This window comes from Linepithema humile, chromosome 6, assembly GCF_040581485.1.
Source record: "Linepithema humile isolate Giens D197 chromosome 6, Lhum_UNIL_v1.0, whole genome shotgun sequence".
NCBI classification, from domain to species: Eukaryota; Metazoa; Arthropoda; class Insecta; order Hymenoptera; family Formicidae; genus Linepithema; species Linepithema humile.
Window position 1 is genome coordinate 23466996 of NC_090133.1, and position 24078 is coordinate 23491073.

Genomic DNA, 24078 nt, shown 5'->3' on the forward strand with positions numbered 1-24078 from the left:
ATAAAAGAAATTCGTGGAGAGAAAACTCGTTGTTAATCGCGCGATGTACGTAATATACTTACTTTATTACTTGAGAATCGATGAATGTTTTTAATAATATTATTTTCCCTAGACTTTCGTCACGTTCTTATCTTACAGTTTCGCGAAAATTACGTTTTTCGCTTTACACGGGCGGCGCTGGCGTGTGCTGCAAACAGCCTTCGACATTCTCCGGCCAGTCGCAAACGTTCTCGTTGGGATTGAAGACCAGATTTACAGGACAGGGCATGTGATGCTTGCGCTCACCTTCGCACATATAGTACATCGTACAGTCATTCTTGTCCGCGTGATAAGATATATGATTGTCTTCCTCGTCACAGGTTACTTCATTTGCTGCAAAATTTATTTGAATAAATTATTTTGACTTAAATTAAATTTAATTAATTACATTAATTTTAAATCATTAATTATATTTCGTATAAGTTTGATCTATTTTAGAATTTAATATTTTATCATACCTATATTATTTTTACTTAATAAAAAGAATATTACTTTCTTTGCAATATATACGATACGTTGTGTAATATTGATTTACTTACGATCTTTAGTAGTATATTTTCCACTTCTCGAAGTACTTTCGTAAGGACCGTCATATTCTAGCTTGACTTTGTAGTCTTGCAATTCCTTCTTCATTGTTTTTATTAACGGATACTTTCCTGCTCCGCAAGATCCTTTGAAATCGTCCATGTCAACTGACCAGATCATGACGCCTCCAAAGCCTTCTTCCTTAAGCCAAGCCATCTGTAAAAAAATATCATTTAGGATTTAAAGAATGTGTAAATATAAAATGTGCATGACAGTTAGTACACAAAAAATAATGATATAGCTTAAACTGTGTACAATTATATTAAAAACACCAAAGAACTTTAAGATACAACCGCGTACTTTGTTAATAAGACTTCTCTCGTCGTCGAATCCAACCCATTGATCATCTCTGTATGCAAATGGTACTTGTTGCTCGCTATCCCATACTAAAGTCGTGTTATCTTCGTTCAAGAAACTGCAGACCTATATTTACATTTACAAAAGAAAGAAAATATATTTAATTTATTATAAGATAAGTTATATATTTATTTTACAATAAACCGCTGTATAATGGACATTCGGACATTAATAATTCTTTTAACTGATCAATAATAATAAATATATATTTCTCTATGTTATTTTAAAAATGTGAACACTAATTTTCTATAAATAATTTCATATAAATAAATGTTTGCTGAAAACAGAATCGATGCGATTTGAGCAGGAAGTATGTCATTGTACCTCGTAATAGGAAAGGAATCCGGACTCGTTGGTGAAATTACCCGCCACTCCACCACCAGACGCTGGTGCACCAATATCAAATTTGTCTTTGTCGACCAGCGTGAAGGATCTACCATACGTGGGCATTCCGATCATAAGCTTTTCCTTTGGCGCTCCTTGCTTCACCCACTCTCGCGCACTATAATCCTAAGACCAAAGTAAAACAAATTAAAATTTGATATTCTATAGTACGTATATAATAATAGTACAAATTAGGATTTTAATTTGCAAGCAAATTCTGCATCTCAGAACTAACACATAATTTCACTATGATTTCCATATATTTACCACTGTCAGCTTTTTCTGATAACTGGTGGTACTTTCCAAAGGATACAATGGACTATTATGGCCAACTTGTCTCTCCCACTGACCATGAAAATCATAAGCCATCACATTGATAAAGTCTAGGTATTTAGATATTTCAGGAACGTCGTACCTAGAAAAAAAATTTTTTTTATTTAAACATTTTTACATTACAAACAAAATCATGAAAATTTTACGATAAAATTACTTCAATCCTTAAATTTACAAGATATTATGTTACGTTTCTTTGTGTCGCATTTATTTAAATTTGTATTAATTAATTACAACATCTATATTTACCCTGCAGCAATGGCTTCAAAACTAGCGGGCACTGCGGCTGACAGGATTAATTTCGGCTGGTCGGAGCTCTTCGCTTCGCCCTCGAAAGCCAGCCTAAGCTCCTTTAAAAGATTAACGTAGGCCGCTCGATCGTCGGCTCCTCTGCAAAAATATGATCAAAGATTGCAATATACATTTTTAATAAAATAGAAAATACTTCAAGTAAAAGAAACCTTGGATATTCCCAGTCAACATCCAATCCGTCGAATTTGTATTCCCGCAAAAAATCGATAGCCTCATAAACAAATTGGTTCATTCGGAAGGTATTACTGGTAAGTTCTTTAAACGGCGTCGAGCCGAATGCCCATCCTCCGATTGCGAGTAGAATCTGAAAATATTGTTGCAAAATATAAGCGATCACGTCCAATTTCAATAATCTGCTTCTTCGAAATTATGCATTATAATAATTACATAACGGTAGAAAATATCGGATACAATTTATAAAAAGTTTTCGGCAAGTACTTTAATATCTGGATTCTTGTCGCGGAGCGCGATCAGTCTGCGGTACATTTCAGCATCTTTGTCACTTCCTTCGGTAAGTAGATGATCCTTCAAAGTAGCAAACGCGTATACCACGTGAGTGCAGAGAGTCGGGTCAATGTCTTCCGGATTGAATCGTCCCATTCCCGGCCTTTTATGCGACCAATTTGTTACATAACAAATGGTCTGCGCTTCTCTCTCTGTTAAATGTGGAAGAAAACTTTCACTACGGCTTAATCAATCTCTGGTTACAGTAATTAGTGGCAGATTTTTTATCATAAAATAAATTAAAAAGCCAGAAATAAATAAGAAACTCAAAAAATACTTGTTGCATCGAGAAAGATTTTACGCGCTAAATATAATATTTTGATTTCAGTAATTAATATTCGAAAAATTACCATGAGTCGGCGTATTGATGACAAGTGTTGTAGACTTCTGAAGTTTTTTCGACTTGCTGAGGACCTCCGAAACGGAAATCTTGTAAGGCTCCGGCTTCTTCACGATCGTTTCTGTGATGGTGGTGGCAACCGCAGTCCAGTCGACATCCTTGGCACTGGAACCTCGCGAGATACCTCTCAGCTCCTCCCTCATCGCGCCAATTAGCGGATATCGAACGTTTCCGCCACAAACGGTGCCGTTAAAGTCGTCCATGTCCACCGTCCATACCATTGCGCCTCCGTAACCCTTGCTCTTTAGCCAGTGCATTTTATTCCTGATGGACTTCTCGTCGTCGAAGCCGACCCATTGATCGTTGTGCACTAGATAAGGCACTTTCATCTCGTCGTCCCAAACATAAGCTGCGCCGTTATGCAACATTTCGCAAATCTAAAATTGATAAATTTGATTTCAGACTATAAAACATTATATTGTTTAAAAGATTATTTTTTTTATTTTGTATAAATTTTTATTATTATAATTGTATTTCTTATAATTGAGCAACGCAATGGACGTTATTATACGCTTGATAAAATAATCGGACAATGTTAGCACCTTAAAATTTATTTTATTATGTTTATAGAAGATTAAATAAAGAAAATAACATTTAAATTGGGAAAATGTAATAAAAATTAATAAATTCTTGACGAACTCTATCTAGGTTCCAATTCGTTTACTATAAACGCGAGATGAGAAAGTACCTCGTAATACGCGAGAAAGCCAGATTCCTTCGTGTATTCGCCCGCTTTTCCACCACCATTAGCCGGAGCGTGTACGCGGAAATTGGCGGTATTTGAAAGAGTGAAGGACCGGCCGTACGTCGGCATGCCTATGATCAATTTTTCTTTCGGTGCGCCCATCTTGACCCACATGGTGGCCGCGTTGTCAACACTTAATTGTTTCTGCCATTCCGAGTCTAATGACGAGGAGTACAACGGGGCGTTGTGACCGGTTTCTCTCTCCCATTTTCCGTGGAAGTCGTAGGCCATGAGATTAATGAAATCCAGGTAACTAGATGAAAAAATGCACTTTCAATCCGAGATATTTCTACATATTGCGATAAAGATATGATAAATGCAAATCAGGATAAACAGGTTAAGTAAAATTGAGAACAGGATATTGTAAAACTGTAAATGAAATGTTACTTATCAAAACAATTGCCATTGGCTTTAAATTTTTTTTTTCATATATACATACTCATCAAAAAATTCTTTCGCTACTGTACCTGGCAACAGCAGGCACATCATAACCGCTCTTAACGTTGTCAGGTCCAACCGGTACCGCAGCGGTTAAGAGGAGACGCGGTTTCTTCCTCTCCTGCGCCTCCGCCTCGAAAGCCTCTCGGAGCTCTGCGAGAAAGCGATGAAAAATGGATTCAAGTTGCAATGTGACGGTTACTCGTGACGGAACGCTGTGCACAACGAGTGGAAATGTCAACTGTTCCATGTGCCATGCTTTATATTAAACTCAATATGATTCTGTAGAGTAAGACAACAAGTAATAATCTTATCAAGATCGTAATCTTTGGCTCGCGTCTGACATTTCCAGTCTCGAAGAATTCGCGTGGTTGTTGCCCTTTTCGAGGCAAGGCAAGTATTTACCCTTAAGCAGCAAAACGTAGTTTTTCTTGTCGTCCCCACCCTTCGGGTATTCCCAGTCGATGTCAAGGCCATCGAAGTTCCTGTCCCGCAAGTACGGTATAGCGCTGTAGATGAAGGTCTGCCGGGCGTATCTCGTCGAGGATACATCCTTGAACTTCTGCGTGCCGAAGGACCAACCACCTGAAGACAAAACGGTAGAATTCATTTTATTCGACCATTTGGTAAAAAAAATCGACGCATAATTCTGCATTCATGAAAGTGGGTTTACGAAATATTAATTTATAAAATGTAAAACATGAATTTTCTTAAATAAGTTATTTTTGTATTATTATTATTATTTTTTATCTCTTCATCAGCATATGCAAAGTTTCATTGGATGGAGAGGCTTGATTAGAATGCGTCGATTTTTTCGTCAAACTGTACTGTTGAAGATCGTCATCGTGAAGTTAATGCGAAGTGATTATGCATAATTTAGCTGTAATCAGAATTTATGATCTTCGAGAAAGCGATACAAAGCGGAATTGAAAAACGTACCGATAGCAAGCAGAATCTTCAAAGACGGGTTGGCTTTTTTGAGATTTACCACCCTCTCGTACAGGCCGATCTTGCCGTCCTTCGTTTCATCGTTCGACTCGAAACTGGTCAGTTTGTTCTTCTTTAGCCATCCGAAGGCGAAGACAATGTGGGTGCAGAGGTCAGGTTGAATGTCCTCCGGCATGAACTTGCCGGTCTTCGTGCGATACTGAGACCAATTGCTATAATAGCATACGAGCTGTGATAAAGAAAATGGAAAATTAATGCGGGAGAAATTGTACAGGATGTAGCTATAATATAACATGTATGTACAAGATAACAATGTTAAATTACGGAGAGGTATCTCGTTAATTCGAGAAAGTCGACTCGGATTATTAAACAAATCATCTCGAGCTACACAGCTTGAAGAAATGTCACGGCAAAAGATTGAACGATAACAATTTACCATTCTTTACGCAGATAAACCATGACGCAAGCGTCCGGTTGAACAATCTCAAGATTCATTCTCTTGTTAATTTGGAAAAAAACGTAATTAGCTCGCAGATAATGTAGAGATGGCCATTAACGAAATAAATCGCGTACGTTCGGATAACATCATCATCATCATTATCATCATCAACGCATAGATCTAAGCGAACGTTGTTGCACCTACCTTATAGTCGTTTGTCTTGCCAGGCTGAAGTTCGTTCTTCGTGCTCTTGTTGCTGACACGATTCCGCGTAACCTTGAACCTGTTGACACTGGCTGAGACCTCCTGATCGTTCGAGATCGACGGCGCGGAAGTCGTCGGCCTGCGGAATCTCTTTCTCGCACCTAATGACACGCACACACACGCAGCATGTACACAATCGCCGGATAAATTACGTAAAATCGCGTCGATTCTTCCTTCAGCGATTACACAATGCGTGCACGAATATGTGTTTCAGCATTGCATAAGATTTCGCGCTTACATACAATATGGAACTTTGAAAGGCGAGCGCCTTTCACCCGTTAGAATCGGTCGCTCCAAAACCATTTTGCATGACGCAATGACAACGAGAAAGGACCCTTTTGCGCGTTTTGGGATATACTGTTTAATGCGGGCTTGGGCAAACGGAAAGGCTACATTTTCTCGGGCAGGTGGAGCACATTTGTGGAATCGTTCTCCACCTGCGCCCGTTCCACTCTCGTCGAGAGATCGGCGAAAAATTTATATAATCGATTGTGGAGAAATTATTAACTGCTATACCCGCTCCGGAGTACAAGATTCTGATGTAATGCGACTGTGAAACAACGCATTACGTTATTGATCAATCATCAGTAATCGATCGATAATGAGTCATTAGCGGAGTATTTAACAATGATTTCCGATGCCCTCCCGCTTCGTCAAGGTACAAATTTACGGCTGTTTACGGTTAATAATTTCTAATGGTCGTCACGATTTCCAGAGTGATCGTTATAGAAGTAGATACCGTCTGGAATGCAGAAATTATAGACTACCTTCGGCGTGCTGGAGAAGGCCTAGAAGTAATACCGCGAAACAGACGAGCAGCAGCCTCCAGGTAGTTCTGCTGGTCGGTACCTGAAAAGAAAGTGAAGGTGGAGATAGCACAATAACAGGTGAGTTCAATGAGAGTTTGATCCGCTGTCGCATGTCACTTTCATTCCGTCAAGAATCTTCGTCAAAAACCAGGTAGACATATCTATTTTTAATCTTGTTTTATTATAACACATGTACGTTTAAATTAAACAAGAATCATCTTTCTCTAGATACTTTATCCATAAGAATAGTCATAGATTATAAAACATTGTGATTTATAAAAACAATTTATACAAATAAATGCAACGACTTAAGGCGGTATTCGCTATAATCCTCTTCAACGCAATACATCTCTATATATTACATAATACTTTTAATATCTTTTAATTGTTAATAAAAATATTTTTAGATTTGCAAAATAACAGTAGATTTCTTAATTTCTTCGTTTTATTTTTGCTGCTTGTTGTTAATATATTTAAGAATTTTAAAAAAATTTTTCTAATTCTTCTCTCTTGCACATAATCAAGCACGATCAAAGGCCCAAGATACGATTCTCCAGTTGCAAATATTATTCGCGTATTTGCATATTGAAAATTTAGAATATTGTATTTGTTTGTTAATATCTGCGATACCTGACAAAGGCAACGGCGAAAGTCATTTGCGGTTCCGATAATCAATTACGAAGCAATCACGAATTGTTCTACAATAGCGACAACAAGAATTATCAGCTTTCCTCTTGGAGTCGAATGAATTAGTAATCGAAGGCAGTGGTGTAGGAGTTTAATGTATTGATTGTAAACTTACCACTCTTTTCCTCTCGGATACTTGAATAATTCCACATTACGACATAATTGAAAGTACTAGATTTTAATAAGAGAACGTCGAAAATATATTTCATTATTGCTCTTGTATTTTCGAACTTTTTATATTTTCCAAATTTCATATTATTTATGAAACGTTTCTTCACAAGTTTTATGCAAGATAAATTGACTAATTCAAAATTTAGAAATTTTGGAAATAATTTGCATAATTGTTATTACAAACAAAACTACGAAATATTTGTTGCATAATATTTTAGATATTCGCGTTAAAATCAATTAATTATTAACAGTATTTAAGTCTTTTGTAGTTTACCTAGGTTTTACCATTTGTGAAAAAATTACGAAGTGTTTATTGCGCGTATTATAATAATTATTTCCATCGCACGATCATTAATTGTAAGACAATGCGGATTGTTCATACGCTAATCGTGTTTTCACTTCTGGCTCGCGTGAGATCGAGATGGAAATCACGCTCCATCGCGTTTTCTCATAGAATAGATCCGCAGAGGGATAAAATACCGAGGAGCTCGTTGGCCTCGCTCGTTTTAATTATTATTGCAAACGGCAAGAAAGCAGCGTATCAAGCCGATTTTTTTCGAGGCCACGGCCGACCAGAATTTTGCGACAAGCGGATTTTTAGCGTCCATCCGATCTGTATTCTAGCCATAAGTCTGGAAAGTTTTCAACTTCATGAACCTCGACGGAATTGTGGAGATTGTTGAATATCATTATGCGACATAGGCTTAATGATATTCAGCGCGGTGCGCGATTCCCCACTTTTATATCAGATCGAGCCGCTCCCTCGGCTCTTCGTGCGCGGCCCGATGCCGATGAAGTGAAACTTCTTTCCTGCATTCTGCGAAGCGGCCGTTCCACTTGACGTTTCGTTTATGAATAGTGATTTTATTGGAATTGGAGAGGCTTTTGCAACATTTACGCCGCCTGTAAATAATCCTCGGAGTACTTATTAAAACAATTTTAATTTGTATGGCAATAATAAAAAGATAACGCAATTAGGTCTTCAACCATTCTGCTCCGATTTCACTTTACTAAATTATTGGCACACACTTTGGCACATTTTAATAAAGAAAAAAAAAATTAAGAATTTATTACAGAATCTCTTATTAAAATTGCATAGTCGCAAGTTCCATTCTACAGAGACAATCTGTATATATCTCATACGTGTTTCTTAGTATCATTTATCTTCCATAAATGCCGTCGCAAACGCGAAAGAGCAAGAGAACCTGCGCTCTACATTCGCATTATTCTCGCTTTATTCCGTCGTCGTATGCTGCACAATGGCACCATCGAACGAAAAATTACCCGTGCCCGCCCCCTTTCTCATTTTTTTTTCACTTCATTGCTCATTGTCAGCCTACACATTATCGTCGAGCATCGCAAAACGAGCGCTCGGCTATTTTAACGTGGGAGCGACTCCACGTTATACTTCTGAGTCCGACGACTCTGTCATTAGCTCGGTTATTAATTAATCAGATGCGCGACATGGGGATTAACATCGCGCGTCTAGAAGGAAGCTCTCAGGAAGAGGTGTCCCCCGCTCGCGGAACGTGTCATTTGCATACAAACGTGCGGCTCGTGCGCGCGAATCTCATGTACAACGGCGTTGCAGCGCTCTCTCGCCGCTGCATCGTCGTCGGCGGCTGGCCTGCACGCGCGGAGAGAGCGCGAGATTTCTATGTCGGACTTTTAGAACGAACGCACGGCCGCTATTGCCACGGTGCACGACTCCCTCGTGTTATATAGCCACTCAAGTATCCGTGACTTGGCAGGACGATAATTTCCAGCGTTCCCCTTACTCGCTCGTCCCCACCGCGCGCTCGCAATACGCCGACGGATGCGAATCTATTCGACGTAAATCTTAACGGATAATGCTCGAGATATTTTAACCATGATATTGCGTATGTATTTGGTCTTTTCCTGACAGATTAAGTAACGCAAACACAGCAATTATGAGATTTTTATTAAATTTCTACCGAACACGACATATGTTGAATATGATCGTGATTCGTAAATTATGCAACTGATCGCAATAACGCAAGGAAGGATTCTAAATGAAATAAGTTTTCAGTTCACTCGGTCTTCACATCAGTACGCATATCTATTCTAAAGGTAATCAATTTAACACTTTACTTTTGACACGAAGAATTCCCTTCTCTTTTAACGCAACAGTCGGCGTAAAAACACAGTTTTATAGCACAGTTTTATACTCTTTAAATAAGACGAATACTATTGCATATCTGTTTGGTTGCTTTATTATTACATAATATACAGCAATATTTTATCGTTCGTAAATATTTTGAAATCTTTCTACGTCTCTTCACCAACTCCGGTTTTTACAATAATGTTAACTCATTAAATATCCAGATATTTTAATCAATCGTAAGGCAAGCAATCACATTCAATTCAAGAAATCGCGTTTCAATGTCATCTCATCACGGACGATCGAATCTTTCTATTTTTCTGATAATGTTTATTTCTTATAAAATGCTCAATGGTAGTAAAAGTTTCAGGCAGAATGCAGATGTGCACTTAATCCAACCGCAATTTGTTTGCGATATTATAATCTTTAAAAAATCCTAATAAATGAAAAGCAGCAATTAAAAAGAGTTTATGCAAATTAAATGCACGGGATGATTTAAAAATTAAGGACAATTACTGTAAAAAAATATCTACGTGCTCTTTTAAAGAGCGCGCTCTTTTAAATAGCTGTTGGCATGTTTTAATCTATTATGCCTCTGTTTGTACAACTATACGTTTGCAGATACAAAATCAAATTTTTATGGCAAAGTAAGATCGGTATAATTCTGTTTTGAATACCATAAATGCTCAAAAATAATGATAATTGTTCGCGACAATAGAACGCGATGATTCGCGTAAACTTTCATATCTACACAGAACTAAACTCACCGAGATTATACTGGTTTTAATATCTGTTATTTCTTTGATTAGTATCTGAAATCGTTGTGAAAACCAGCGAGGTTCACATTACGTCGCGAATCGACCCCGTTCCGTCTGGTTTCGTTTGAGATTTGATGCACTGATGACTGTATGCAGGATGCAGGCGAGTCCTGTTGGTCGATTTTGCGGCAGATTCTAGATCAGCGGGGCCGTCCATCCGTGAAAATTTCACTGACGTACTTCGCTTCTCCGCGAACGTACGTATATATACGCGGAGTTCGGGCTTTTCGAAAGTTATCCGTCGTAAAGGTACGCGCCCGTCTAATTGTTGATTCACCGCCAACGAGAGAAATCGATTCTCAACGTCGTCTATTAAGGGGGAAATGCAATTATGCTGACGATTATGTACGCTGCCGGTATCGGTCACAATGCGCGTTTTCCCTTTTGCCTACCTCGCGACAACGACAAACTCGCGTGTAATCGCCGTCGCCATTATTTCACACAGTACGTTTTACATTTGTTGTTTTCATCGTGACATGGCACGTATTTATAATTAATTAAGCATTCAGAAATATTATATGTTAAACGATCAATAACTTCATGATAACAATTTGTAGTGTAAATGAGAGAAAACTTCAATTATAATTAGCAATTATCAAACATGACGTATCTATTAAGTCTTATTATTATAAACGTCGTGTATTTATTAACATAAATTAAACGTCTGGTCAGCGACTGGTGTAATAAGATTTATCATGTTTAAATTAGATTATCTAAAATTCAGTGCGTGAATCATACGATCTTACGCACAATAGTGGAAGCAAAGTATTGCGAGATGCACGAATCCATTCCTACCGGTTTGTATCGTGCTAATGTAAGCTTTCTTTTCGACCGTGCCATGTTACCTCGTTACATTTACCTGGTTTACACTTGAGCGCTCTCATTCAGTCTGCCTTCAGATAATTTCATTGCCCTTAAAGATTTTATTGTTGATACAACTCACTTCACCTCATTCGAAGTTCTCAGTATTTTTAATTAAAATTAAAAAAAAATTTACTTCTTTAAAACAAAATCTTTCTATTTTATAAATCAAATGTTATTTTTCTTGTATCTTACAGTTTCTACGATGCAATTCAAATATCTTTTAATGTTGCATATTTCATATAATAACAACAACAAATTTCTCCCGTAATAGTGACTTTCTGTTACATTTTCCGATTAATATTGTTCCGCAGCGTCAAGCTTTCTTATTTCTGCTCGAATTCCGGAACGTTCCGAGCGCATTCCTTATTGAATTACTGTCGTCGACCTCTCGCGAAAGAATAGAAACGTTTCCGCTGTACAATCATAAGCACGAAAGCTATTAATACAATTATTTCACTAATGATTGGAAGTTGGAAACATTTAATTTACATATTTATCTTTATTTTAATTTTCATAAATCTTTCTCTTGTGCATTAAAAAATGGAAACCAAATAAATCACGTACTAACAATAAGGGAAAAATAAAAATAATTTATTATATCACATTTGTACATCAAACTTTTAATCTGAAAATCTTTATACTTAATTTACTTTCAATTCTTTCCAATTTTTTGTATTTCTTATACTCTTTTTTTCTTTTTATACTTTGTTTTTTGCTTGCTGTCGAATTCTCGGTTCCTGAGTGCATTCCACATTAAATTACTTTCGTCGAGATTGGTCGTATCATACGTATTCGTGGCTTTCCTCTTTTTATGCGTTCCGTTGTTTAGGTTTACATCCTTTGCACGGCTGCTGAGAGCCTTGCGCTCCTTTTTCTCCTTGTACTCGCCATTCTTTTTCACTAGCCCTCAGCATGTTTTCCAACATTGCTACACGACTTGTTATTATTGTAGTTTTTGCAATCAGCTAAAGATTGAAATTGAAAGCTAAAGATCAGTTAAAGATTAAAAAGATTGAAATTGGATTTAGCACATTGAAACGCAAAAATAGGTAAAACATGGTTTTAAAAAAACCGGTATTTCTTCTCATCAATAGAAAATAATTTTTTTTTTTTGTATAGAGATTCAGCGTTAATTGGACTTTCTAGTGATTGAATTTCTAACTTACAATTAGAAGAAATCAAAGTAAATATTTCTCATAAATATACGCAATGCGTCACAGAAGTATCATATATTTTCTTCAAGTCATATATTTTATGCTAAACTAGGAGCTAATTTTATTTCTCAAGAAAAACTTTGCGGCAGAAATTTATCATTAATTCTCCAAAGCGTGTTGCATAAAAAAGCATTTTTCTCCAAGATTGTCTAAGGATTTTCTCTCAAGGATGCCTAAAAGTAGGACATGCTTAAACTATCGCATTATTCTTTCTTATAAAGGATCCTTTATCCTTGCTCTGCATTTTACAATTTATGCAAATACTATTTATGCAAATTACTATTTTATACTGATTTACAAATGTCATTATATACCTAACATTGTTTATATAATTTTAACACTTATAAAAATGTCACTTGAGTTAATCTTACATCTCGGCGATTTTATTAAATTTCCTTACAAAGCTTGCAAAGGCTTGCAAAAGTTAAATTAAATCGTAACTTGATTTGTCAGCATGGTAGAATCGTGTGGCGTTTTATGTTATATTCCACTGAGCAATAATTCATGTCGCGGTGCGTCAAGTCGATTATGAAAACTTGCGAGGCGAGGCGCTTTCGCAGCTGCGGTGCATACATACTTGACGCATTAACAGTAATTTGCGCGTTGCAAGCTGATGTAACAATTACTAAAAATGCCGTACGCGAGAGGCGTACATTAATAAGACGTGACTCGGATATTCTTCTTATTATTCGCCACGACCTTAGTACACTCGCCTTTCTTCTTTATTTTCTTTTCGGCGTGCAATGACGTACGATTTATGTAGCTGCGGCTAATTACTATTTTTTTTTATCTATCAATGATTCGAGATTGACATGTATCTTGTAATTTATAGCTTATAGCTTGTAAAGTCCTTGAACACTACATACTTTTACGCTAATACTACTGCCAATAATAAACGTTATTTTTCACAAAATGTAGGATTGATTTTAAAGTCGCATAACTCGGACAAAAAAAATTGTAGCAAAATTTAAAAAATGCGTTTTCAAGGTAAAATGTTCTAGTTTTTGGCGTTTGTCATAAATTTTTCGAGAACAATTTTTTCACTGCCAACAAAACAATGTGTTCTTTTTTCGAGCTCAGGACTGTAAAAATAAAAAATTTTTAAAAACAACTGAAAGCACATGAAAGTACAAACTTCAAGCTTTAAAATGCTTTTTTAATTTTTCGTCTACGATAATTTTTCGCCAAGTTACAATGGTTTAAAGTTGCTTAATTTTAAGCGCCGGAACGCTTCAACGCGGCAGAGCAGTGCAGCCGAATGGCTGATTGTAAGCATTCGCGCGTACTAATGGCGCGTCGCGCATCGCTCGTGCATTGCGCTCATAATCAGCCATTCGACCGCGTCTAGACATTCAGACGCTTAAATTGAGCAATTTTTAAATCGACGAAAAGTTATCGGACACAAAAAATTAAAAAAGTATTTTAAAGCTTGAAACTTGTACTTTTACATGCTTTAGGCCGTTATCAAAAATTTTTTATTTTTACACTTCTGAGTTCAAAAACAGAATATATTGTTTTGCTGTCAATAAAAAATTTGTTTCAAAAAATTTATAAAAACCCAATATTAAAAGACTTCACTAACCTAACCTGAATTTTTAACGCTCATCCTAATTCCGCTAATAAACATTATTTTTTACAAAATGTAGAGTTTTAAAGTCATATAAATCGGTCAAAAAAATCGTAGTAAAATTAAAAAAGAACGCGTTTTATAAATAAAACGTTTTTGGCACTCATCATAAATTTTGCAAGAAAAATTTTTTTATTGAGTTGCAATGCTGAAAGTAATTTTAAGAAACAAACAAGGACGTGAGAAAATAAAAAAATTTTTTAAACGGCCTAAAAGCACGTAAAATATTTTTTATCTGCAATTATTTTTCGCCGAGTTTTAGTGGTTTGAAAATTGCTCAACTTTGAACACTTGAAAAGTGTTCCCTGTTTTTTGCAGAATAATATTATGCAAAGTATTGATTTATTTCCCTTATTTTTTCAGCAAGCATCTTGCGGCGTTCTGAATTTTCATTACATCCGCATCATTGCACGATTGCTTATTTTTACACACGGTTCTCTCATTCCCTGGTTTACTGCTCGTTCTGTCGCGTAATTATAATTACGTTCTATAGAACGCGAGAATCGCCATGCAATCGACAGCGTAATGCAGCTGGTGTAATAACATCACGTTTGTCGTCCGGTAACAATATAAATTACAGACACGCGTTAAACTTTTTACGGCCGGTAAAGCAAAGAGTTGAGAGAGGGGAATTTATTCGCACTCATTAACAACCAATTAACGTTTAACCCGAAGTTCAGGTGAAAGCACTGGCGTTGGAAAAAAAGAAACCATCTATTATTCTACTAATCATTTCCGTTAGTTCGTACGTTCAATGGTTACGCCAAACTTTCCCAAAGTACAATCTATATTCTTAACATTTCTCACGTTAAGAGCTCAACAATTTGCTCTCCGTTTCTTCTTTCAGAAACTTTCTAATTAAATAGTATTCTACCAATATTATCTTAAAACATTACGTTATTTAAGAAAAAAAATAAGAAAAATCAAGTAAAATTATATTTAATATTATTAATTGAATGAAAACAATGTTAAATGCAATGTCAAACAAGCTTATAATTGCATTATTAATAATATATTGGCTTTTTGCATAATATTGTCTGTCCATGTTACATTGCTTGCAGTTATACAATACATATTGGCTTAGCACGGTAACACCATTTCAGCATCGTGCGCAATTTAGCCGCTTTTCCATTCCGGTCGCGAAAATTCTCTACGTGGCATATTATTGCAACATCTTTAGAATAAAAATCTATTGCTTCATAAAGTATTATTGTAACACGCTATCAACCAAAGATCGATTTTTCTCATCTCACGCTGTTTACCCACAATATGATCAGAGCTCCTATTTCTTGCGATTCAAAACGACCAGCAATTCTCATTTTTTCCCATAAACGAAGCGCACGCTTCGCTTCGACATGCATGTGCTCATGTAACATTTATAATAACCGCCTCCCTTCAGATTACGACATCTCGAAGTTTAAATTGTATTAGATGCAAGAGATAATATGAAAAAAGTGTTTTGTTTACGAAAAAATAATTTCATTTCAGATAGATCATTTTTCTTCTATATTTTGATACTCTTAAATACATACAATTTGAAAATTTTATATCAAACATTTTCTATATGTATAAAGTATTTTAAGTGAAACTAACCTATAAATATACTAAATAAAATTAATAAAAAATTATTTCTTCTGCTAAATTAGGTAAAATAAATAAAAAATGCAAGTGATGAATGATGTTGTAGCAATAGAAACTGATTAATGTTTGAGATGCCCTGTATATTGCATATAAACCGCTTTCTAATGTAAGTGTCGACAATCTATTAGATTTAATTGAGTTACTAGATCTTTTGACATTCAATGTTAGCTAAATATTATCTTTTCATGATTTTTGAAAGAAATTATATCAAAGTTTATATAAGAATACGTTGCAGACACTTGATACTTATGTAAACGCATAATGAATTTCAATCTGAAAATGACCCACTTCTAAAAGTCATAAAGAATATTACAACAAAATGGCTGAATTTAACTTATTTTTTTATCCTATTGCGAAAAAATGTCTAAAAAATAGCTTTTTACAAACATCATATTTAAATGTAATTTTATATAAATATATCTTAATTTTTTATGTTATATGTTTTCTGTAACACATATCTTATAAAATGCGAACATATGTTCCTTATTCAACATGCGGAGTTGGCAATGCAACGCTATAAGAATAATGAAGAAAACAACGCCTGAAACTTGCGGCGCGGTATATTGAGCAACCTTAAAAACAACACGTAGCGACGAATTTCACTTTCCAAGTTAATTAACCTTGAATGACGTGTAAGATATTATCAATCTATGTATGGTACTTTCGTAAGAAAATGTATTCGTACACTGCATAATTTCTTTTTGCAACAAATCAAATTAGGAAAAATCTTTGCGTGCTTTACGTACAATTGAACATTTTTTGCACGCAGTCGCTTTTACAATTGTATTCAGGAATTAAGGTTAATTGATAATAGTCTACAATACAAAATTTGCATATATAAATCTCTAGCAATTTCTGATGATTTTCTACTCCGCATATATTCTGACAAATTACTAGACTGTCGCTATTCTTTGAACATAGAGACCATGTAATTACTTCTTTAAAATGTTCTCCAGTCGGTACGTTTCATTATATAGCTTTATTATAGCGACCAAAAGGATCGTTCACTGCCAGATACCGCAATCTTTTGACATTGAGATCTAAGCAGCCTTGTCTCTTTCAGGATCTTGGCTTTGCAGTCGACGGTGGTAATATTTCGTATGGTGTTCAGACTTACATAAGAACAACCTGTTAAACACGTCGCCGCGGCTCGCACGTCAACGCGCGTTTTAATCTGGAAGCGACCCGACTTCGAGCAAAAAAATCCGCCCATATTCAAGCCGACTTGCTGCATATGTTCAGGTAGTGATGGGATCGATACTTTCGCCGGTATATCGAAACTCGACGCGAAAGTGCATCGTAAATTACTTACAACTATGCATAAAATGGAAAATATTTAGTTTTTCAAGATAGATTACGAGGTATTATGATGATTATATTTATGATTTAATTATATGTGACAGCTAATCTGATAGATTATAAATTTATCACGAATTTATTGTATAAAAAACACTTTCCGAAATAAAATGCGTTTGATATAAGTGCGATCTTGATGACATGTGTCTTTTTGTAAACAGAATCGACCTATTTTAAGATATATTCGAAATTTGGCAACATCGGCCCATCGCTACGCACGCGTTGATGCGTGTAACATCGATTCGTTTTCAGGCTACGCACGTTTGCGAACCGTTTTCACCTGACTTCCGTCGGGGGGGCCTTTGGGACCGCGTGGTGTCGCGCGCTTATGAAACTTCCATTTCCTACTATGGGACATTGCTGATTTGTGAAAGACAGCTTGTTTACTTCCTATTTCTTTTCCTTCTCGACGGCAGTCTATCATAAGGTTCGAAAATTGTAATAATTTATCCTTAGACATCTCGCCATTAATAAAATTTACATAATAGTTTAAAAGTAGTTGTAACGATTTGTTAATGTTTACTTAATTTTTTAATAATGATTAAGATAATGATTTAAGAGTGATTATTATTTTTCAGACAAGCCTGATATTTATATTTAAACTAATTGTTAAATATTTTTCATTTTTCATTTTATTTGATTTTTATAGTGCGTCTTCTAATATTGATAATTTATATGTTTATTCTTCTTTCTCTTAAGTATTTTTTGCAAGCGTAATGATAAGAAGAACGGTTTCATTTTCTTTAGGCAGATATATGCGCGTATGTAGGTTACGTTGGAAAGCAGCTAAAGTTGAATATAGTAGGCTGCACAATTGAAGCATTGCTTTGTTTTCATGTCGTTTTATTATTTTTATCTTATTCTAAATATTTTTGTTCTACTATTAAGTAGCTATCATTTCTTTTTGTAATTTGAAACTATTTATTGATACATACTTTTTTTTAACATCTTACAAATACACAAATATCTTTTTATTTTCTGATATTATATTTCTTTTCTCGTATTCTCCTAATTTATATTCCGTGACCCCATTTTTTAGAAAAAATTATTCTACGGTTTTATTCCACTTATTTGCATTTTCTGTACTTTCTATAGAAATTGCCGTACAACATAAGTTTATATAGAACTTGAAATTTACAAGAAATCTGCAAGAAATATTCTTTTTAAATAACTATTCTACGGCACTCTTCATCTCTAATCTCAGTTCGACTCCACACATCCTTTCACCTCACTTCCACCGGATTCTAGACGTTATGCGCGCTCGCACTTATGAAATTTCCATTGGTTTCCTGCGTGGAAAACGTGATAAGTTTATGATATGCTACGTGGGTGGCCTGGATACGCTTCCCGTCGTCCTGTTCTTTACGTCCTTGCGATAGCATTCTTCTTCCATGGAACTTAATATTCCAGAGACAATCACTACGTCTACCCTTTCACTTCATTTCCGGCGAAAGAGATCTTAAGAGTGTACGCATGTTTTTCTTCAATACTGAGATTAAGTGCTTTATTTATTTTGGAATATAAAAATATCCAGATTTTTCCGATCATATCGATGTATTTTTATTGCTAAATCGCATACGTCAAATACTTTGACGTATATCCTTTTAGATTTATTAACTTCCTCGTTACTTTCCTCACTTTGATGTCATTTCAGAAACCTGTTTCGACGGTCAGTCCAACTCTGGTAATGCAAGATAAATAGCGCACAATGCGTAACTTCATGGAAAAAATTGTGATAGAAAGCCGATGGAACTCGGTCGAATTTCTATCGAAGTCCACCCCATCCGGCAGGTATCTGCACGCGTGCACGTTCACTCGTTTAGTCGCTGACAGTGCAAAACGCGTCACCGATTTCTTACCGCGCAATTAAATCCGCTTTCTGGAATTCGTGTAACTCTATTTTTAGGAAACAATTTTTGTCAAGAATTTTGTATCTGCGTGTCTAGATACTGCGTATACGTAAAATGCTTACAGCTTGTAATAAAATTTTATATACAGGATGTATTTGCTTTAAGGCGAACAATTTGTATGATATTGATGTAGTTTAAGAATGAACTAAACGTTTCATAATTACAATCGTATAATCGTAAAAATCATTAAATTTTATATGTAATGGATTTTTGAAATAAATTATGACGTGGCATTTAATATTTAGTATGTTATTACATTTATTTTATAAATTTGTGTTTATTACAATATAATACCGAAATACGAAAAACCCATTGTACTTTGTAGTCATCAAAATATCTAGAATAATTAATCTAAAATTTAAAAATTTAGAAAAAAAGGAAGAAGTGAATGTCAAAGTGTTTTGATGGCACAATGTTGTAAAACTCGATTCTCAGAAGTTTCACCGGTGTATGTAACAAGTCTTTCTTTTTTCTGTCTCTACCGTTATACCAGCTAGTCACGATTAGCGACGCTCATTAATAATTCAGCGCAATCCTGAAGTTGCATCCTGCGATCACGACGAAGGTACGAACGATTTCGCATCGAGCAATAAAAGATATTTTTCTCGTATAGAAAGAGAAAAAGGAATGATCGACTTGATGAATATTCAGCGTCGAATCTGTCGCTAATATAAATAAAACATGCTTGAAAATAATTTAATTGTTTAATTTAGCATGCTACTTAATACGCCGTACAACGCGTTACTTTGAGGTGTGGCAGGATGAGATAGAAAGTTGTAACGTGATAGAGCTCTATACAGTAAATGCAAAGCGACATTTTACAATCGTAATTAGATCCTATAATTTACTTGGAATATTCAAGGGAAAATCGATATTGACATATTTGAATGACAGTCACGCACGATCGACAATTTTCTAATTTGATTTTTGTTTGAAAGCAAAATAGCAGAGAAAACAAAACATTGTATGTTGATACATATACCAAAGTCATGGTCACGTAATTTCGTTAACTCTGTCCGAAGCAATGAGTTTTGATGAAATAAGATAAATTCAAGATTGGAAGTGATGAAAAGTGAAAAGCGAAAAAGTTCTATTACACGATTCAATTATACAAACGATCCGCAGATGGGCACTTTCACAGGACGATAAAGTGAATTTCGTAGCATTCAAAGACGTAGCACATCAAATGATAAAGTTGTAATGGGACAGACATATTTTTTTGTATGCCCATTCATACGTCCATAAAGAAAAGATCCATCCAGGCGCGGCGAAGGCGTTACGCGATTACTCGGTGATTTCGATGCCACTGGTCGATTAAGTTTTATGCCGTTATATTGCGGGAAAAAAAAAAAAAAAAAAAACATATTGACGAGGTCGTCGCACGACGAAAGTGAGAGGACTCACAAATATAACCCGGAAGGATAAAACGAGTTCTCCATCGAAGGTCCTGGCGATGTATATGCGTGTATTGTCGCGCGTGTAACGTGATTGTTCGATCGCACTAATATCGCAGAATCATTGATGTCCAATTATTTTGGCATCGCTACTAATAAAAGAATATTAAACAATAAAAAATATTGCAATATAGTGCTAGTAGTATCGAATAATGTCGTGATATTATTGGGATAAATTGCAAAATTAATTCTGCAGATTAATTTATGCGCCCTGTTTCTACTTTAACGCAAGGATTAAAAAATTCAAAACATTTAATTATTTACATGTATTTACATGTATAATCATAAAGTGTCAGAAACTTAATTGAAAATTGAAAGCATCGTAAGTGTCGTAACATGCAAATTTATTGGTCAAATTTAGTATTAGTTAAACTCGATATGCAAAATAATGTTTGCAAAAACGTTGTCCACGGAACCTGTGGACATTTAATCATCGCAAAAAACGCAATCAACACACAAAAAATTCGCAGATATATGCGTTCTAATTTCACAAGTTTCCGATCGCCATTTCATACAATTATTTTAAGTATTAAATTACACACTCAAATCAAATTTTTTTCAGCCCGGTTTCACGATGATCTTGCATAAATTCAGTTTTATGTAATAATTTTGTCGTGCAAAAAATTAGCTAATTTTAAAAATAGAGCAGCGTAAAAAAGGAACACACTAAATGTCAAATATTCGGCCGAATATTCTCCGTCGTGGGAGAGCGATTTTGGTGAACTTTTTCGATCAGTGATCGCGAAATTGGAGCAAATAGTTTGGATTTCTTTCCATCAAAGATCTGACAGTTCGGCAATCAAAATAGATTGCTCGCTAGATAGATGTTTTTTACCTAACAAATTGGTTTATAGATAGAAAAAGTTTAGAAAATTGCTGCAAAAATTGCTGATCGAAAAATCGATTAAATTTAGCATAGTAATTTACATTTGTCATAATTTGCCGGAAAAAAGTTTTATAAAATGCTGTGAAAAATTATAATCACCTTAAATAATCGCAAAAATAATATTTTAACAGCATTTTCTAATTTCTGAGCAAGACAAAAAATAGTGATTTTATCTCTTGATATTTGAATTAAAATTTTTAATTGTATTACACAATAATTATTACAAAAAAGGTTCAAATTAACGATAATTAATAATTAATATGTAATAAAATTGTACTCACCATGGTTATTCCAATTACTCAAAATAACAATAACAATAACGCTCCGTGATTTGTAGCACCGCGCAAAAACTGCCGAAAAGTACCCCGTGTAAATAGAAAACTCAACAACGCGACAAGATCGTGGGCAGATCGCATAAAAAAAAGAGGGATCTCGTTATTGATACGGATCAGTGATTGAAGATCCGCCGCCGCATGATCGGAGAACTGTCACTGACAACAGTTCGGGAAACACTGACTGCTGTAGCGAACGAGCCTACTGTCAGTCTCTCTCTCTCTCTCTCTTTCTCTCTCTTACTCTCTTTCATTTTCCCTCTCTTTAGCTATACAGCTCTCTCTCTTTTCCTTTCTCTCTCTTTTTCTTTCACCTTTTCTCCCTCTTCCTTCCTGAGGTACACCCTCTCTCTCGTTCTCTCTCTCTTGAATACGCCGCACATTTTCACAGCATACTTCCAGATGACGATGACGACGGCGACGACGAAGACGTCGTCGTCGTAGTCGCGACGGCAATTAAAGCCGCCTTTCATTTTGCGTATAGTAAGTGTGACAGCATGCGCTGTAGCTAAAATCGGTGGCGCAGGACAGTGCGAAAGATCGGCGTTGGCAAAAGCCGGCTTCGCCGTCAATCTATGTGGATATTGATCATTATATATTCTGTAACACAGTCATCTTTTTTGACAGTACATCAAAATTGAAATAAAGAACAATTACGTTAAAATTAATTACAATTCTAATAAATCAAAAGTTGTTTGCAATACCGATTACTGGAGAAATGAAACCAAAAAATAATGCATAATACAATAGGAAAAAATTGATAAACTTTGTAAGCGCATGTACTCTAACGTAAAACATGATCGGCCAAGTGTAATGTAACTGCTACACACGTAATCGATCGATTATTTAAATGTTGCAACACTTGCGATATAATTAAGGAAATGTTCCAGCAAATTGTCGATAGCAATCGTGCGTTTATTCGGCTCAACAGTTACGTATGATAAATAATTCACATGTTGCGCGTAAATAATCGTCTTCTGAAATCAACTTGGAATCGGCGGTTATGGCAATGCTGTGATTTCCCGCGAGTAAATATATAGAAAGTCGACAATTGTATTTACATGTGAGAAGTATAGGCGTATTAAATTGTCGTTCGTCGTGAAAATCTCACTGTAATTGTTGCAAAATGATAGTAGATGGAGAAAAGATACACTGTCTGTAACATTATTCTATCATTAGTTCATAGAACATGCTTTTATTCATATAATCAAGGTTCTTAATTATTTATTATTGCTTCTTAAAATATTTACCAAATAAAGGTATTGATTTAATTAAATTAGCAATGTTGGTTGCTAATATTTTTTTATTCTTAAAATATAATAAAATTTTTTAACCGAACCAACAATAATAACGCATAAGCAAATGTATATATTATGAATGCGGAAGATACTCATGCTTAATGAGCTTCCGTGTAAGTGCTTGATTACTAGTCTGCTTTGATAAATCGCATCGTTGTAATTATTTATGCCAAAAGGTTAGTAATTAAAAAGTAAAAAAAGAAAGTTGAGGAAAAAAATTAGCAGCAAATCACTTCCAGAGTATATTTTTTTCAAATGTTTTCTATCTTTTGAAGATATTCTGTGGACGCGTACGAAAAGATTCATTGTCGTTTTACGCATTATAGAAAAAAATGCAACATTATTTTCTTCGTCTGCAATGTAATATAATAATCGATCACATGATTTAAGAACCAAAGTACAAAAGTGTATGATGCGTTAAGCAACACTTGGTCTTCAAAATTTGTCTCATTTGTATTCTTCTTTTGTATTCAGAATATTCGATTCATTTACTGGCTCACATTTCAATGTTTGCGCTTTGTAACGAGCTCTATCGTTACGTTAAATCATTTCGTGAATTAATCACACACAATGACTCGCAGGAAGGAAACGAAAGTAAAAGGATCCTTATTTGCGTCGCGCTAATTGTCGCGAGAGCACGCGCCGTTCGTTTGTGGATCTTCTCGCTCATCTAAAAAGCGAAAGTGACTCTTGCGATTCTCCCTCGCATGTCTTCAACGCTTTTCATTTTTTTCCTTGTCCCTTATTTACATTCGTGCAAGAATTTTCATATGCCATCTGAAAATACTTCATTACTCCTTTCTCTCAACCGTTAGGCGATCCTAACGATCCGTAAGTATCTACATAATTAACGTTATAAAGAAATACAAATTGCTCGGACAACCCGCGCGCGCGTTGCAGTTTAACCGCGAAACGGTCATTAACCCTTTCCCTTTCCGCCGGTCGTAATAAGCGCGACTATCGGGTTTCGAAAATTACTTCTGCGGAGAGTTATTTGTTATACGTTATTTCCCACGTTTCTTTCCGCGTGTCAATGTGGATTACCCAATGCGCTCGTGACTGTGTGGAAACCCCTGATTTAAAGTGTCCGAAGGCGATTACGATGCGCAACTAATTGCGAGCTTCTTCTATCATTTGAATG

At 35.5% G+C, this 24078-nt stretch overlaps 1 protein-coding gene across 1 annotated transcript; it reads right to left on the reverse strand.

Annotated features, from left to right (window-relative positions):
- Positions 1 to 46: 46 nt before the first annotated feature.
- Positions 47 to 22756, reverse strand: Cht7 (chitinase 7). Its single transcript, XM_012376038.2, has 16 exons — positions 21589 to 22756; positions 6516 to 6597; positions 5689 to 5849; positions 5037 to 5274; positions 4503 to 4682; positions 4127 to 4250; positions 3603 to 3912; positions 2865 to 3291; positions 2449 to 2666; positions 2160 to 2314; positions 1948 to 2088; positions 1633 to 1780; positions 1306 to 1491; positions 925 to 1047; positions 579 to 780; positions 47 to 372 (listed from the first exon to the last, which is right to left on the reverse strand). Exons 1-16 carry the CDS (start codon positions 21589 to 21591, stop codon positions 164 to 166), a joined length of 2907 nt encoding a protein of 968 aa, XP_012231461.1. The 5' UTR covers positions 21592 to 22756; the 3' UTR covers positions 47 to 163.
- Between the last annotated feature and the right edge of the window lie 1322 nt (positions 22757 to 24078).